Genomic DNA, 18,772 nt, shown 5'->3' on the forward strand with positions numbered 1-18,772 from the left:
AAGATTAGAGGAATTCTAGATAGGGGAAAGGAGTGAGAGGGCAAGGATTGGGGCAAGGGGATAAAAAAGATGGTGGAATGAGATAGATATCATTACCCTAACTAAGTGCATGTATGAAGACATGAATGTTGTGAATATACTTTATTTATTTTTTAAATATTTATTTTTTAGTTGTAGTTGTATTTTACTTATTTTTATGTGGTGCTGAGGATCAAATCCAGGGTGATTTGGGTTTGATCAAGAAAGCATATTCACAGGCTGGGTTTGTGGCTCAGCTCTACCGCTGTGCCACAACCTCAGCCTGTGAATATACTTTCTATAAACCAGAGATATGAAAAAGTATGCTCTATATGTATAATATGAATTATAATGCATTCTGCTGTCATATATAAAAAATTAGCATAAAAAAGAATTGCACTGAAAAAAATCTAGTACATTCTCTTTGACTAAAAGCAAAAACAGTAAAGGAAAATGAGTGGTTTATCTTCATTTTTAGTACCAATGTAAATAATCTAAAAAGTCAAGAAATAATAAAACGGATACTTCTATACTTCACTTTATTTTATAAACTTGATGCTTCGTGTATGTTTTATTGAACAAAGTGGAATAAACTGACATGCTACTATTATGATCCATCAGGATTCTGTATTCACTCTCTTAGATACCCACTGACAGTGTATTCTAAGGTAAACTTAACTATTAAATAATTGCTTTAGTTCTTCATTGGCTCTAAAAAGTTACAAATTTAAGTAGGTTTCATCAATAATTTTCAAAATACATAGATTTGCAATCATTATATCATTCCAATGGTGATTTTCTATTCTCCTGATAGCTTGTGTGTGTGTGTGTGTGTGTGTGTGTGTGTGTGTACTGGGGCGGGGATGGGGGGGAGTTACTGGGGATTGAACTTAGGGGCACTAAACCACTGAGCCACAACTCCCAGCCCTATTTTGTATTTTATTTAAAGGCAGGGTCTCACCGAATTGCTTAGTGCCTCGTCATTGCTGAGGCTGGCTTTGAACCTGCCATCCTCCTGAGCTGCTAGGATTACAGGTGTGCACCACTATGTCCCACTGTATATTTATTAACAGGAATTCTATAAGGAAGAGTTGTCACTCATCTCTCATTTGTTTATTCAGTTGCTTATGATCAATATGGATTCATGAATATTTACTCCGCTCACTGGGCTATAATCTATACTACTATTTTACTTTGTTATTCAAATTGTTCCATTGGGAACACTTTCAGCTTGGCTCCTGTGCTCTCGTTCAATATACTCCCATGTTTTTAATATCTGGAACCACAATTTACTCCAGGGTCATCTTTGTAGTTTCATTACTCCAGCCCTGGATTTAAACAGTTCTACAAAAGCCCTGGTTCCTTTACTGCAGAATGGTATCTGGAAGCCAAGACCAGATACTAGTAGCATTCACTGTTTCCAGGCTAAGAAAGCAGAACAAGGGCTGGGGATGTGGCTCACTGCTGAGCACTTGCCTAGCATACATGATGCCCTGGGTTGAATTCACAATAAAAATAAAACAAATAAAGCAGAAAGAAATATTTGTATATACACATATTTATGCTAACCCATGTTATATGGTGTATGTAAACATTTCCCCCTCCCCTCCCAAAATCCCATCTGTCCACAAACCTTTACCCTACACTATTTTTTCCCCTCACAATTACTGTTACTGTTACTCATTCCCTATTCAAAAGTAATTCCTATGAAGCTCTTGAAATAATCACAAAACAAGATCCTGCTGTGTTAACAGGAAAGTCCCTTCATGATTTTGATCCCTATCATTCCTATATTGACTGCATCTCATTGCCTCTGTTGCACACCTTTGCACTAGAACATTTATTCAGAATTACTGAAACCTGAAAACAAGGGAGAGAGACAAATATTTCTTTCAGATGCAATATTTCTACCAGTGATGGATATGTACTTTGCCATTTGCTTCACTTGTAAAACAAGGTCTAACACTTGTAAAACAGCACAATGCTGTTCTTCTTAACCTCACTTTTTTGCCTTTGTTGTACTGATTTTTTATATATATGTTATCTATTTAAATGTGTGGAAATTATACATGCTAATCTTTCAGTGATCAGTCACTGGAAGTTTTCAAACACATACATTCATTTTTCTAAAATCATCTCTGTTCTCTGTTATATCCCCTTCTCATGTTCTGACCTTTTCTGAATTTCTTTCGTATACAACAGACCCTTATTCAGAATTAGCATGTTTTTGTTTTCATTGTTAACCAATAGTCTTGAACCCTATTTCTTGTATTTATTATTCTGCTTCTGCTTCCTAGATAGAGCATAATATTTAATAATACAAGCAGAAAGGATCTCTTGCTGGTTAATTTTCTGAATATGTACCTATATATCTGAAAATGCTTTTACATTCTGACATTAAAATGATAAATCAGCAGGTACAATTCAAAGCAAAATGTAAATTCTCACATAACTCTGAAGATGTACTCCACTGCCTTCTTATATCTAATGCTGTTAATGTTAGAAAAGCTTATGGTCAATTTGGTTCTCATTTCTTTGTGTATGGTCTATTTTCCACCTCAAGTTATCTGTGAATAATAATTATTATTATTATTGGTAGTGGTAGTAGTATCGGGAATTGAACTTTGGGATACTGGAACACTGAACCACATCCCCAGCCCTGGGGATGTGGTTCAGTGTATTTTATTTAGAGAGAGAGTCACTGAGTTTCTTAGAGCTTTGCTTTTGCTGAGTCTAGTGTTTGTTCCTTGGTGTATGTTCTGAAATTTCACCAAGATCCTGCTTAAAACTCAGTTTTTCTCCAAATCTGAAAAGTGATTTTGTATTATTGTCTTTTAAAACTTTATTTATGTTGCAAAATATAAATATTAGACATATATAACTGAAAATATTACTAGACATATATAAAAAACTGATAGTTTGATATCATTATTTAAATTTATTTCCCCATACTTTCTATTTTGTCCTTTTTATAAGACATTTTGGGAAACTCCACTTTTTCTGACCACTTATTAAATTTTACTAATTGAGATTTCTAAGTTGGTTTTTAAAAATGTATTTACTGTATTTATTTTTATGTGGTGCTGAGGATGGAACCCACCACCTCACATGTGTGAGGCAAGTGCTCTACCGCTGAGCTATAACCCCAGCCTCTCCAAGTTGATTTTTATGGATATAATATCCTCTTGCATCTCTCATACTTAATCTACAATTCTAATTTCTTTTAACTATTCAAGTAATTCTGTTAATTACTGAGTATAATGCCTCTATTTATTCAAGTTGTTTTATTACACTTAGTGTCTTTCACTTTGTTGGTTTTTTTTTCGAGTGTTTGGTTATTTCCTGATTTTGTGCATCTTTGCATCTAAAATCTTGCTACATTACTTTCAAAATCACATCTTCTTGCACAGCTGGCCTCTAGGAGAAAATTGGGCAGTCAAGCTTAAAGTTGTATACAGAATATACAAGAAGCTAGTTTTCTAGACAGTTAAGTTCTCCTTACACCACCTTCGTATTGCCATGAATGAAGAGCATGATACTTCTTATTAATTCAAGATTCTATACCTAGTTACTATTATAATCTGACACTTTCTTCTTGATCCAGAGCATTTTTCTACAGCCTAGTAGCTTTTACACATGTACATGAGGAAATGCGTATATGAAATTTCCTAATATTTCTTTGTAACAGTAGAAGACTTGACCCAGTTATTACCATCAATAGGTAGATACATAGTGTGGTACCTTAATAAAATGAAAGCTTATGTCATAGTAAAAATAAACTTCTGCCACCAAGGCCCTTGGGTTTAATCCTCATAATATTAGTAGCTTAAAAAAAAGGAAAAACACCAACAGGCATTAAAAACTATAATGAACAATTGGGCAGGGTGGCGCATGCCTGTAACTCCAGCGACTTGGGAGGCTGAGACAGGAGGATCATGGATTCGAAGCCAGCCTCAGCAACAGTGAGGTGCTAAGCAACTCAGTGAGGCCCTGTCTCTAAAATACAAAATAAGGCTGGGGATGTGGCTCAGTGGTTGAGTGCTTTGGAGTTCAATCCCAAGTACCATCCCCCACTAAAAAGGGGGAGGGGGCAAAATATAGAGAACAATGACAAATTCCTAGATGAGTTCACCCTCTAGGAAGGAGGAAGGAAAATGGCAGGTGGAGGAGGTAGAGGCACGCAGTGGTGGCAACCCACTCTTTTGTTTTGTGGAATCAATAAAGTTCTATTTTAACCCAGATTTTGGGTATATGTGTTTGCTATTTTTTTTTACCATAATTTGTTTTACATGTTTTCAGTATATGACAATTTGCCATATTAAAAAAAATACAAAAATAAAAGCAAAACAAACAATAACTCTAAAACCCAAAATAAAACAAAAATTATTTTCTCGGGCTTATTTAACAGCTATAAAACAATTGTCCTAGTAGCCATACATTATTTTACTAAAATTGTTCCATATAATTGACTAATAATGTACTGAGAGTAAGTCTTAGTGTCACAATAGAATATAGCTCAGTTACCATGTTTGGAATCTGTGTTCATTTGGAAAACAGAACGGTGATTGTGGTATTTCTTCTGTATTAATCTGCTCAGGATGCCATAAAAATAACACAAACTGGGTAGCTTAAATAGGATCTTATTCTCTCAAAGTTCTGGGGCTTGAAGTCTAAGACCAAGATGCCACCATGACTGATTTCTGGAGAGAGGTCTCCTCCTGACTTGAAACAACCACTTCTCACTGTGTTTATATATGGCAGAGAATGAATTTTTTGATGCCTCTCCCTTAAAAGGACACTAATCCTATTAGACAAAGGTCCCACCCCTTATACCCACATTTAACCTTAGGTACTTCCCTTAGAGGTCACATCTCCAAATACCACCTACAGTAAGGGGTTATGACTTCAACATATGAATTTTGGAGGTACACAAAAACGTTTAGTCAATAATACTTTCCTAATTCAAGATTATTACTTTCCTTTGATATCAACATCCTGGATATGCAAACAAGTATGTCACCCCAATTAGACAATTACCTAGAATCAAGAATTTTATGACCTCAAGCAACAACAAAAGAGGAAGCTCAGGAAGAAATGCACTCAAGAAGAAAAGGCAAGAGCCAAGTCTGGTGGAAAGGAGGACTAAAAGTGAACTTCAGTTATTCTTCCACAACTCAGGCTTCACAGTTTTTTTTTTTTTTAATTTTTATTTATTTATTTTTTTAAATAAGAAACATACTTAAGTTCCTAATTGCTTTAGGGGATACAGAAGAAATAGGAATGGAGTGGCAAAGAGATAGTTTATTCCTAAATGTCCATATTTCCTTATAGTTATGAACTATAGAATGCATTTTTCAGTAATCAGGATTATAGACTAGCCCACATAAAGTCTTAAACCATAAGGTAAAACTGAATTCATATATGGAGGGGGATGTGGCTCAGTGGTAAAACACTTGCTTGTCTAGCATGCACAAGGACCTGGATTGGTTCCTCAGCACTGAAACACCACCAACAAAAAATATTTAATGTCATAGAAGGACTTTAGGTAAATCACTTTATCCCTCTCAATTTCTTCAGATGTCAATTACAAGATAAATGATCTCTTAAAATCTAGTACATGTTCATGTGCACATGTGCATCCACTGATGTGTTAATGAAATGCCTATAGAAATATGTCTTCTGATGTTAAAATTACAAATCTACTAATAAAAGAAAATTTTAAGAAATAAATTATAACCAACTAACCTCCTTCTGTTGCGTGCAGGTGTGTTGCATCGTTCCCCTGAGAAGTGATGTTGGCTTGGTCGAACTGAAGGGGGCTGCCTATTTGATGTCATCTCCCATGGTCGCATTGGTGGTGAGGGAGCTGGTGATGCTGATGTATAATCAAAGACTGAATGAGAGAGGCGCTGTCTCTTAGGACTCGGACTATCTTCACTCTGTCAATGCAACAAAATCAATCAACTAAATAAGGCCTTTTAAGGATTTCATAATACTGCACATGCATAATTATTTAAATATATTTACCCCCAAAATGTAAATGAGAATACACATGCACTATAAATCTAAATGTAAACCCCTAAAGAAAATGCTATTAAAGGTAGAAAGAAGTGAGATGTACAACAAATATTATCAAATGAAAAATTAACTTTTTAAAAAATTAATGATAAAATGTCAGGTAACAATATATAAGGCATATGATAGTGCAATGAGCTTTAATATAGTACTTGACCTTATCTTTAAAATCCTAATCAACTTGAGAAATTCTACCATGCTCTTTGCCAATTACCAGTTAATCATCTAACCATCAATTGACAAGTTCAAATTTTGGTTTAGGATACCCCCTCCATCTCACAGGCCCTCAACTTGCTTCTAAATTCTACTACTATTACCACTACTATTCTCTCTCTGTTTGGGCTATTACACATATATTTTTAATGATGATTACACGGATAAAGTAAGACTTATATCAAACAGAAATAGTCGACTGATATAGATCATCATTTCCTAATTAAAATGTCACAGCACTTTGGGATTTGTCATTTTCAAGCGTCACAATATGGGCTTACTAGATATAAAACTGATATGATCACTTAATTGCATTATTGACTTTCCAGGATTTTCCCCATCCAATTTGATTTCTCAATTGAGTCTTACAAAAGTACAAACTAGCTGAAAATCTGAGAGGGCTACATGTTTTCTAAAAGATCTATTTTCCAATCTACTCCTACAAGTTTTAACTACTTAGATATTAGGGTACAAATTTAGGTTGCAAAAAAAAAAAAAGAGAGAGAGAGATTCCTATTACATGCACAAATGTCATATTAAAACATTACCCATAAGAGTCCACATATCTACATATTACAATGTAGGATTTTTTAAAAGATAAACATAAAACAACTGATTGCTTTCTTTAAATTGGGAGGAATGAAGCAAATTGCCAAATGATTACATTTGATCATTCCAAATTATTCAGCAGAGATGTTCCAAAAGTCATGCCATTTTCCTTCTGTATTTAATATTACAATTCAATTGTCACAATAAAAATAGAAAATAGTTCAGAACCATTTATGAAAGTATGCTTTATAGTTCTTACTATGACATTAATTTATCTTAATGATACTATTAAAAATATGTCTGTTTTTACCTGATTTTAAGTTTCTATGTTCTAATAATCTCAAAATTTTAAAAATGAAAAATATCCATTCAAACTTGAGATATTTTGATTTTTTAATAAAAGAACAGAGCAATTAAGATCTGAGAGGGCTGGGGATGTGGCTCAAGCGGTAGCGTGCTCGCCTGGCATGCGTGCGGCCCGGGTTCGATCCTCAGCACCACATACAAACATGTTGTGTCCACCGAGAACTAAAAATAAATATTAAAAACTCTCTCTCTCTCTCTCACACTCTCTTAAAAAAAAAAAAAAACCTGAGAAACTAATAAAATAAACCAATCATGAGCACCAGAAATAAGCTATCTCCATAGCTGGTTAAAAAAAAATTATTAGAGATTAAATCTAGAGGCATCTAACCACTGAGCCACATCCCCATCCCAACTTTTTAAAGTAAAAAAGGTTGAGCACCACCTTTTATATATATATCTCCTACCCTGCACATACTTCTGCAAAGCCTGACATGGAACTCTGAATTCTAAAAAATTTATGCATTCAACTTCATTCAAGATGGAGGTTAATGCTACAGATGAGCACGATAAAGATCAAATGAAATGAGAAAAAACTTTGGCTGGCTGTAAAGTTACACATTTCACAATGTTCAAAATGTGGGTTAACAAGTTCATATTTTCAGAAAATGCAATGATTTAATAAGAGATAAAGAAAGACGGCTGAGAAAAGTTCCTCTCCTTCTCTTTGTGCTATGATAATTTCACATAAGTAAAAAAGAAAAGACAAACAGAAGTGAAGGGAGGCAAGCTATTTATTCATTAGTTCTCTGGTACATCTTAATTTTTTTTTACTGAAGGTAATAGGAAGCCAGGATGGATACAGGGACAGGGAAACATTAAAAAGTATAATATATATATATATTTAAAAGTATACTATATACAATGTGGTTTCATCACATCCTTATCAATTCTAGTAGTTTAAGGAACTCAAAAACATCCTGTTTCCAGAAAAAGGAAGTGAAATAAGCTACAAAAAATAAATAAATAAATAAAAACAGAAGAAACAAAGGATACTAAAAATACTTTAAGGTAAGATAACATTGAATCTATAATTTTATACTCTAAACTATTAGTCTCCAAACTATCAATCTAGTAAGGACAAAAACAAGAACTTGCCAGATGTACTGACTACTAAGACTTAAAAAAATAGATTCTCGTACATCAGAAAATTTTATGTATTTTATGTATATGCTTGACCATTTCCTCTCAAGATTTTAAAGAGAGATATATGTTCCAATAAAAGGTAGAATAAATACAAAAGTGCAATCAAAAGAAATCTCAGGAATGGCAATGCAGTAAGTCTGAAAAGTAATCATTCCAAATAAAAACAATTAGTCAGGTGGCTCTAAGAAAAATGATCGAACTAAAAAACAGTATGTCTGTGATCATGGAAGTAATTAGTAAAATTTAAGCAAATGGACCATGTCATAAAAAAGATAAAAGGCAATCAGAGTTCAGCAAAATAAAGGAAATCAACTCCATCTGATCTTGTAATCTAGAGCATTCTTTGAGTGGAATAGGTAGTAAGAAGATTACATTTCCTTCTCCATGGGCCAAACATGCTCTTCGTTCTGCAATGAGTAAAATTACTAATAACCCTGACACAATGAAGAATGTTTACTGATTTTTAATAATTAAAATCAACCTAGAATAAGGCATGAAGGATTACTATTGTACTTCCTGAATTGTACTTTGATAAATAACTCTATAAAGACTTCTATTGTGACAAAAATCGGCCTAAATATAAAAATCATGAAACAAAGATCTAAAGACATTACTAAGATCCTTGCAAGAAGTTAAAACTTCCAAAGCCATATAATTAATAATAGGAAAAGTCATCCCACTGGCATAGAGTCAACAAGGAAACACACCTGGCTCTATCTGGACGTCAAGTGCAGGATGGATTTCTCTCTCAAGAATTTAAACTCAGGTTCACATCTCACATTAGAGTTGGAGTCTAAATTTCCCTATACATGCTGTGAATCTCTTAAGCTTAGAAATTAAAATAAAAACTCATCTATAACCATGCTACTACGACTCTTGATAGAAGTAAACACAACGCTGAATATGGAGGGGACAAAAGATAACAGTTATTTTTTTTTCTTGTGGGGGGTTAACTAGGGGTTTGAGCTGGGGCGGGTGGTTTACTGGGAACTGAACTCAGGGACACTCAACCACTGAGCCACATCACCAGCCCTATTTTGTATTTTATTTATAGACAGGGCCTTCCTGAGCCACTTGGTGCCTTGCCGTTGCTGAGGCTGGCTTTGAAGTCAAGATCCTCCTGCCTTAGCTTCCCAAGCTACTGGGGATTACAGATGTGTACCATGGTGTCCAGCAAAACAACAGTTCTTAAGACTTCTGCATATTTTGGAAACATCGGATTCTGGCCTCAATCCCCAGTCTCTATATCATAAGGTTTGGGATTGACAACCCAAAACTGGTGCTTCTAATATGATCCAAGATGATGCCTGATGCTGCTTATATGAGACCAAACTTTGAGAACTACTGAACTAAGAAAGATAAGGGACTCTCTTAAGAAAAAGCCTAAAAGGATAAATTGCTATAAAAGATGTTTTGAATTCTCAGGGGGAGAAATTCTTTTCTCTCATTGATTCTATGCCAGTGGACTGACTTTTCAAAATACCAGATGATGACAACTTAAAATTCATATGATACAGATTCAAATCAAGTTCAAGTTACTGTCCTTATTTGGTACTGAAACTGTAGAGAAATTATAATACAGAACACTGGTATGAACTAAGGATCAAGGGAGGTGAGAAAGAAGATGTGTAGGATTACACTTAGCATTAAGTGTCTGATAAAATGATTATAAAGTTATACCTCTATTAATATCAAACCATTTTATAACCAATTATTAGATGTGAAAACAACATTATTAGATGTGAAAACAACCCTGGAGGCAAGTGTTAAAAATGCATTCCACTAGAGTTAGAGAATATTATGCTAAGCAAAGTAAGCCAACCCAAAAAACTAAAGGTCAAATGTTTTCTCTGATTAGTGGATGCTGATCTATGATGGGGGTGGGGGACATGAGAAGAATGGAGGAACTTTGAATTGGGCAAAGGAAGGGTGGTGGAGAGGTGTTATGGAAGTAGAAAAGATGGTGGAATGAGATGGACCTACTTGCATGAATGGTGCATCTCTACACCGTGTACAATCAGGACATAGAAATGTTGTGCTCCATTTGTGTATGATGAATTGAAATGTATTTTGCTGTCACAACTAGTTAAAACACACACACACACACACACACACACACACACACACACACACTTGCTTCCCACTGGGGCTGATCCTGCTCTCTATTCCAGCACCACTTGTGGTCCCAGTTCCTTGTTGGAAATAAGCATCGTGTCAACCTTCATTACAGATTCTGGGGCCTTCTTCGACTGGCTGGGTGACCTCTCTGAAGCAATGTCTTCCTGGAAGAGCTCTCACTGGCACACATACAGTAGGACTTGTCCTCAGTGCCATGAAGACAGCTCTTAAGAAGAGGATATAAGAATGTGGCAATGCTCATGATTGGTCACCCAGGACTGCTTGATAAATGCAGTGACTGTGGGTCTCAATCACGTCATTGTAATCCCTTGCACTGGGGCTCCAGACACTGCTTTGGAAATGGCACTGCTGAATATTGCTGTTTCGATTCATGATCTCTTCAAATTTGGTTTCACTCACTGTAGAGGGCAAAGGGCCCGAATGTTGTCTGCCATGATAGTTTTAGGGTGTTGAGGTCTCCGTGTATGTAACTGGTGGAGGCTCCACTGTAGAATTTGGTGGGGGAGAAGCAGCCTGGATTTAGGTTAAGGGCAGGTGGGATAGCCCCAGGGGAAGGTACAGAGGAGGTAACTGAGGAGAGAAGGGGATGAGATGTTGATAGTAGATAGGAGGAGGAGGGGGATGAGGAGAGGAGGGGTGGGGAGAAGGGGAGGAGGAGGAAGGGGGGAGGAGGAAGGGGGAAGAGGAAGGGGAGAAGAGGAGGGGGAGGGGAAGAGGAAAGGGAGAGGAGGGGGAGAGGGAGAGGAGGAGGGGGGAGGGGGAGGGGAGGAGGGGGGAGGGGGAGGGGAGGAGGGAGGGGGAGGAGCTGCCCCAAAGCTTGGAGTGGTAGTAGGGATGGGATTAGAGGTGAGAGTAGACTCATCAGGGGAAGGGCTGAAGGAAGGTGAATGAAGTAGTGCTGTACACTGGGGGGCTTAGCCACCTAAGCAGATGAGGGTACAAGGTTCTCAGGGCATATGGTCCATCCATCAGCTTCTACAATTTCTTTCTTTTTTTTTTAAATGATAGCTTTATTATTTTTTTATTTTTAAAGAGAGAGAATTTTAATATTTATTTTTTAGTTTTCGGCGGACACAACATCTTTGTTTGTATGTGGTGCTGAGGATCGAACCCAGGCCGCACACATGCCAGGCAAGCACGCTACCACTTGAGCCACATCCCCAGCCCCAGCTTCTACAATTTCTAGAATATCCAATTGGGTCCCTTGAGGTATTTCCACTCTTAGAATTCTGACACACTCAAGTTTCTGACAACTGTGACAGTTGACCAGCCCCATAATATTCACTTCCCCCACCCCAGACCCCACTTACAAACTTTCCTGGGCAGGAATTCTACCTCAGCATGCCAAAGCTAAGAGCTATGTGTGTGGACTTTGTTGACATCACAGCCTAGTGAATAGGAATATGTAGTGTTTGGGGAACTAACTTCCAGTGGACATTTCCTCTAAGAATTCCCAGAAACACTTGAATTCCTATTATGCTCTGCCATGTCCCACAGAGCACAGAAGATGGGTGTGACCCGTCAAGATGCCAATCAACCTGCTGACTGCAAGACTTCATGAAGCAAGACTCTGCCCTTGAAACCTTATCCCTGACTTTGATGCACCCCCTTAAATAAACCACTGGAACCATCTTCTTTTATCTAGCTCCAGCAACTCTGCGGACTACATGAAGTCAGATGTCATTATATGATAAAGAAAAATATTTTATATCTTGGGTAAAAACTATCAAGGAGTCTTGGAAATAAAGGAGATGCTATGCCACAAAAACTCTCACCAAAATGGAAAAGGGTTCCAAGTTCTAACTAAACCAGTGACTAATATGTGCCTCTGATTTTAGCAATCATTACTAAGTCCCACAATTTCCTTCTCAAAGGAGCAATAGTGTGTGTTTGTGTGTGTATTCAATGTCCTCTAGTAACCTGGTCCTCTATTTGTTAATCATTTAGTAGGGCTACCTTTCACCTTAGACTTACAAATAAGCACAATCTAAGAGTTCCCAATTTTCCTTTGAACTCCCAGACTTTCTCAAGCCTTAACTATCTTTAACAAAACATGAAGTTTCTCATTCTATGACAAAGCAGGGAGGGGACAACATTTAACTGCATATGGCCCAGGAAGAATAAACTCTCAGAGATTTTTATCCATTTTAAATAATGTGAAAACACTTAGAAAACTTAATACTTGATATAATCAATTTGCTAATCAAGAATAACAGATTCCTTTTTTGTTTTGCAATGGCAGGATGCAAGCATAAAAGTATGAAATTTTTGTTTGGATCACACAATGTAGTTTACAAAATTATATCTATAGATATATATATCTATAGATTGTATATATATATATATAGATATATATCACATTTAAATTTCCATAGCTGTAGTCTTAATTTTAAGATATATTCAGCTACATATAAAATGTTTCTCTGAAAGACAATTTGGTAAATATATAGCCCTTCAACCATACAATGTACATAGTCCTGTTTCACAGGATTTTTTTTTTGATGTACAGCTCTGATACTCCTGAATTCAAAAATTTTACTATAAAATTCAATCTCTCAACTAAATAACCAATATATCCTCCCAGAATGACATGGTCCATGTTTGTGTTTTTCATAAAAGCTCAAAGAAATTAAGTTTTATGTGCAGTAGTGCTTAAAAAGAAACGCTGATGGCACACTATGATAAAACATATTGCAATTCCATCAAAATGTAAAGGACCCAACGTTGTGTGAAAATACTAAGACATTATCATTGGCTATAGACCAGAACCCATAAGATATATATACATCCAAATATATATATATATATATATATGTATGTATGTATATGTAAAACTTTCTAAGGTCTAGGGAGGTCTGCATGGCTAGATTTTGATGAGCACAATTAGTGAATGATGTTATGTCCTAGATTTTCCTCAAATTTTAATCACACAAAACACCATTGGTTCACAAAAACTCATTTAATTTGATGCCACAATTTGTGTTGTTTTCAATCACTATATTTTAGAGCTCCACTGTATTTTAGTTCTAGATTCTAATCAGCAAATATCTGTAACTATAATATTCAAGCTATAAACATAGTTTTGTTTTGCAATGGAAGGATGAAAGCAGGAGAAAGTATGAAATTTTGTTTGGATCACACAAGGTAGTTTACAAAATTATATCTATACATCACATTTAATTTTTCATAGCTGTAGTTTATAGCTTAAACAGTTAAATAAAACAAAACAGGCTGAGGATGAAGCTCAGTGATAAGGTGTCCTTAGGTTCAATCTCTGGTACCATTAAAAAAAGAGAGAGAACATTAAGGATCTAGGGGAAGATCAATACCTTTTTTTCCTCCTCTATGTCTGCCCTTCTTCCGATCCATATATCCAACCCCATGCCTAGGGGGTGGGGTAGGGAGAACAATCAATAATTTCTTTACCCCTAGAGGAGGTTATAGGGCTTCCTCTCTGAAAAAAGAGAAGTCTTATCTAAAATAAGGAAGTAGAGAAGGTGCTTTAAGAAAAAAAACTGAAAGGATAGGTAAATATATTTAAAATTTAGTACTCCAAAGGGAAGGAAAGTAGAATGAGTTGGAAGGGAAGGTACTTGGGGGAAAGCTAAGGAAAAGAAAGCATAACACATTAAGGGAATAACTTTGTAAGGAAAGGAGATGACTAGGTAGGTTTTCCTTTTTATAGGTGACCAAGTTTCTTAGGATGAAAAGCATAGCTGGAACTGACAAATTACACTCAACTTTGGTATCAAATTAGCTGAATTATCAGTAGTTCAAAGGATTGTAAGAAATATCTATAAAGTTTTATGCAGCTCAGTGGAAGAGTATGTGTCTACATGTATGAGGCTTTGTATTCAATCACCAGATCCCAAACCAAAAAATAACAAAATACCCCAAATATAGATAGGCTCTAACATTGCACTTCCATTTTTAAAACATGAGCTTAAATCTATTTCATTTGGCAGCTAGCTATCTCTAAGTTTAAGGTTAATGTTTAGTGAGTACCTGGAGACTTAAAGGGAATATGGAGGACATGGAGAATATAAAATAACTGTTATTGGTAGCAGTAGTAAGGGTATTAAGTCAATTTCTTTCTTAGCCATCCATCATCTACTAAATATCAAGCTACTGCAGACTGATATTATAATCAAAATCATCAATGTCATTCAATTCAATATAGATAATTCTCTTAATATATACTGCAGTTTGTAGAAATACCTTTTGATATCTAAAGTAGTATAACAAAGTGGACAAGATATAGCTAAAGCTGAATTTGAGTCCCTGCTCTGTCAATAACTGAATTTAAGCAGATGTCTCAGTAAATTATTTTGTTTTGTTTTTACGGTACTGGGGATTTAACCCAGGGGCACTTTTTACCACTGAACCATATGCCCAGTCTTTTTTTTTTTTTTTTAAAGAGAGAATTTTCTTTTTAATATCTTTTTTAGTTTTACTGGCAGACACAACATCTTTGTTTGCATGTGGTACTGAGGATCGAGAGCCTCGAGCGAACCCGGGCCTGAGGATCTAACCTGGGCCGGACGCATGCCAGGCGAGCACGCTACCGCTTGAGCCACATCCCCAACCCAAGCCCAGTCTTTTTTATTTTGAGATGGGTCTCACTACGTTGCTGAGGTTGCCCTTGACCTTGCACCCTCCTGTCTCCCAAGTCACTAGGATCACAGACTCCACAGCACCCAGCTTCAGGAAGCTTTTTAAACTTTATTTGCTCATCTAACATTAGAAGACTAGTTTGAGAGTCAAACAAAAGACTTAATACTTGCAGAGAACCTGTCACAAATTTCAACAAAAAATATCAGACTCAGACTGAAGAACCCTGGATCACATAGTTTCACAGTTTCATGTTTCCAACTTCTCATATGTCCAACTAATGTGTCATAAGCATATCCTTTTCAAATCAGTTCCAGGCTTCAACCTGTTTCTCCACACAAATAGAAATGAGCTGCCTTTCTTTAAGTCCCAGTGTTGATCATCAAAAACTTTACTACCTCAGGTTTGCAGGTATACATATATATGCCTTAGCCCACAAGCCTACCATCTAGAAGCAATTATATAATTTGGTTTCTTTCTGGTAAAATTGCAAGACTGACTTCCATTACTGAAATATGACTAAGAGGACGGTCTGAAAGTTTAGTAGCCAGTGGTTTATGTTTTAGCAGATCTCAGTAATTTCACTAACAACCTAAAAAGATGATTTTATTCTTTTTACAACTTCTTAACTTTCCTGTTTTCATCTTATTTTTTAGCAGCACTGGGGATTGAACCGGGGGTGCTCTACCGCTGAGCTACAACCTAAGTCCTTTTAATTTCACTGTGAGACAAGGTACTGCTACATTGCTTAGGCTTGCCTCAAATTTGCAATCTTTCTGCCTCAGCTTTCTGAGTCTGAGATTATAGGCACATACAACTGTGCCCAGCCTTCACCTTGTATTTTTTTTTTAAATTTTAAATTGTAATTAACATATAGGAACTAAAAGACACAGAAACCAAACAGCCATGCTTTCTCTCAAAAATATGTATTACTAGAAACTCAGGGCAGTAAGCAAATGAATAAATGATGGCTTATAAAAATACTTTATATGCTTTCACTTTCACACATTTTTTATCTTCTACTTTCCTAACAAAACTTGGCTTATTAGAACAAGTGATTAAGACTAAGATTGCAAAACCAGACTGGTAAATTGTTAAAAAATTTTAAAATATTTCAAGAGAAGCCAAACATTTTTCAGAAAAAAATGGCTGAAAGTTATGTTGAAGAAGTCCTCTAAGAAGAATATTTATTCCCACGTACAACAGAAAATAAGAAGATGATAATAAGAAATGTCTTAAGCCTTCCTAGAAACAACCAAGAATGTATCTGTGACTTTCAGCCCTGTGTAGGGAAAGGGTAAATATATAAGAACCTGGAAGAAAGCTTTGAAGTGAGCATCCTCTTGAACGGTAGTGTTCTGATCACTTGGGAGGAGAGGGAACAGGCTCTGAAGTCTCACCCTTTCACAAATCACCTTGTTAGGATGGCCAGGTAGAGGTGCTGAATTGGCCCCGGGAGATATCTGGGAAAAAGAGGGAGAAGAAAAGGATAGTTCATGGCTAGCTGCACCAACATGGAGAATCAAGCCTATGAAGGACAGTGGATTTTCTAGTATTTGATGATTCTGTTAGCAGAGACAGAAAAAAATTTTGAAAATTTTTAAACATCAAAACATAAGGATGGCAAAGGTTGCCTCTGTCAATGGATCTCTTTATAAAAATTTTGAGGCAAAAGAGCCATGGCTCAAGAACACCAAATCCTTCTTGTTTCCTAAATACCTATGGGTACACCTTTTCTATTGATGTTAATTCTGAAATCCCTAAAGGTTAGATTTCATGTTAAGAAAATTTGAGGTGGTATTACATATCTTAAGTATAGAATGCCTAGACTAACAATGTGTGTGCCTAGACTAACAATTTTTTCCCCTCATTCTACTTTTAGTTAACCTTCCAAATGATCACACATAGGATTCTTGACAATATTCGTGGTAAAACTTCTATAGCTATCTTACATATGACTGTATACCATACGATATATAGCAACCTTGTTTAACTGGTAATCTTTGTTCTCTCAATATAAGCCTAGAGATTTTCTTAAGGAATAAAGAATAAGATCATAAGCCCCAAAGTAAATACACTTCTTTTTAAATGCTTGTGGTGGTACACACCTGTAAACCCAGCTACTTGGGAGGCTGAGGCAGTAGGTTTGCAAGTTTGAGGTCAGACCAGGCAAGTTAGTGAGACTCTATCAAAATAAATGAATGAATAAATTTAAAAAAAAAAACAAAACTAGAGGTTAACTCTGGAAAGTGTCCCTGGTTTTAATCTCCTCATATTTAAATGTGTTTATAGTGTCATAAAAATCATGCCCACTGCTAGGCATAAGTGCTTGTAATCCCAGTGGCTTGGGAGGCTGAGGCAGGAGGATTGTGAGTTCAAAACCAGCCTCAGCAAAAGCAAGGTGCTAAGCAACTCAGTGAGACCCTGTCTCTAAATAAAACAAACAAACCAAAAAAAAAAAAAAAAAATAGGGCTGGGGATGTGGCTCAGTAGTTGAGTGGCTCTGAGTTCAATCCCCAGTACCAAAAAAATAAAAATAAAAAATCATGCACGCAACCTGTTCTACTCTACAGTGAGGGTGAAATTCTTCTTGGTAGTTGAGGTTTATGTATTTGTTTCCACACTAAATATCACATAGTTTAACACTGTCTTGTGTTTTAGAGTTTCATTGCCTCATTTATTCATATTTATTGAAGTGTCTATTTGACAGGCACTAGACCAGAAAGAAAGGCATGGTTTCCTACCACTGAGAAGTATGTTACAAAAGGGTGGGGATACAGCTCAGTGGTAGAGCACTTGTCCAGTATGAGCAAGGCCCTGGATTTAATCCCTTGTACTGCAAAATAAAAAGAAAACAAAAGTAAATCACTACATAGTGTAAGTACCTTAATAATTGTACATGTAATAAACTAGGACAATTGGCAAAAGACCATAGCATAGTCAGGAAATTGCAAAATGTTCAGTATGGCTGGAAAAGGAAAGCAGTAGAATGTTCATTATATTAATACCCTTGCTGTAATAACTTTCCTTAGTTCTTTTATAACCTTTTTTCTTGCTTGCCATGAGCCTGGTAAACATAACCATGCCCACTAATAAGAGTAAAAATACTTTAAAATACCCTCCTAGGAATAAATGCAAATCACAAGGGCAAGTATTTTAGAATTTATTAATTTGCGACACAAAATTTTTGGACATGAGCTTAAGTTTACCTCTGTACTACAAACATGAATCTGTTAATATTCTTTAACACTATAAAGTATATATCACTGAATCAAGGAATATTTTCTGATTCCCTCTCACGAGCTAAGTGTTCTAAGAAAGGTATAAAGATAAAACATGAATCCTACCCTTCAGAGTAAGCTTTATTCTAATTAAGAAACGAAACAGATGCAAGCAGTCAACTATAGTATAATATTTAAATGAGGCAAATATAGAACACAGGTAGAAGCCCCAGCTGATCCGAGGGTAAGAGTAGTAAGAAAAGATTTCCTAGAAAGAGGTGGTATTTTCAAAATTCCTGGCTCCTCGCTCAATCTAAGGAATGCTTTTATCATCTTAAAGCACTTTTCTCTGAAAATGTTTCTCTGTAATCCTCTGATGCTTTTAATTTTTTATGGTAAATAACTTTTGTAGTGTACTTAAATAAGGTTATTTGCCT

General features: G+C 35.9%; 1 protein-coding gene and 1 pseudogene across 7 annotated transcripts in view; both read right to left on the bottom strand.

Annotated features, from left to right (window-relative positions):
• Rnf38 (ring finger protein 38) overlaps positions 1-18,772 on the bottom strand; it is a 130,154-nt gene that overhangs the window by 30,126 nt on the left and 81,256 nt on the right. For 3 of the 7 annotated variants that reach the window (XM_078047825.1, XM_078047826.1, XM_078047832.1), the window contains 2 exons: positions 16,428-16,577; positions 5,764-5,957 (listed from right to left, as the gene is read on the bottom strand). In XM_078047825.1, coding sequence (XP_077903951.1) covers positions 5,764-5,957; positions 16,428-16,577 — 344 coding nt within the window. The remainder of the gene's footprint in view (positions 1-5,763; positions 5,958-16,427; positions 16,578-18,772) is intronic. The other 4 variants (XM_078047830.1, XM_078047831.1, XM_078047829.1 and 1 more) reach the window with 3 other exon arrangements.
• LOC120889965 (cleavage and polyadenylation specificity factor subunit 7 pseudogene) lies at positions 10,474-11,124 on the bottom strand (annotated as a pseudogene).

Source organism: Ictidomys tridecemlineatus, chromosome 4 (assembly GCF_052094955.1).
Source record: "Ictidomys tridecemlineatus isolate mIctTri1 chromosome 4, mIctTri1.hap1, whole genome shotgun sequence".
NCBI classification, from domain to species: Eukaryota; Metazoa; Chordata; class Mammalia; order Rodentia; family Sciuridae; genus Ictidomys; species Ictidomys tridecemlineatus.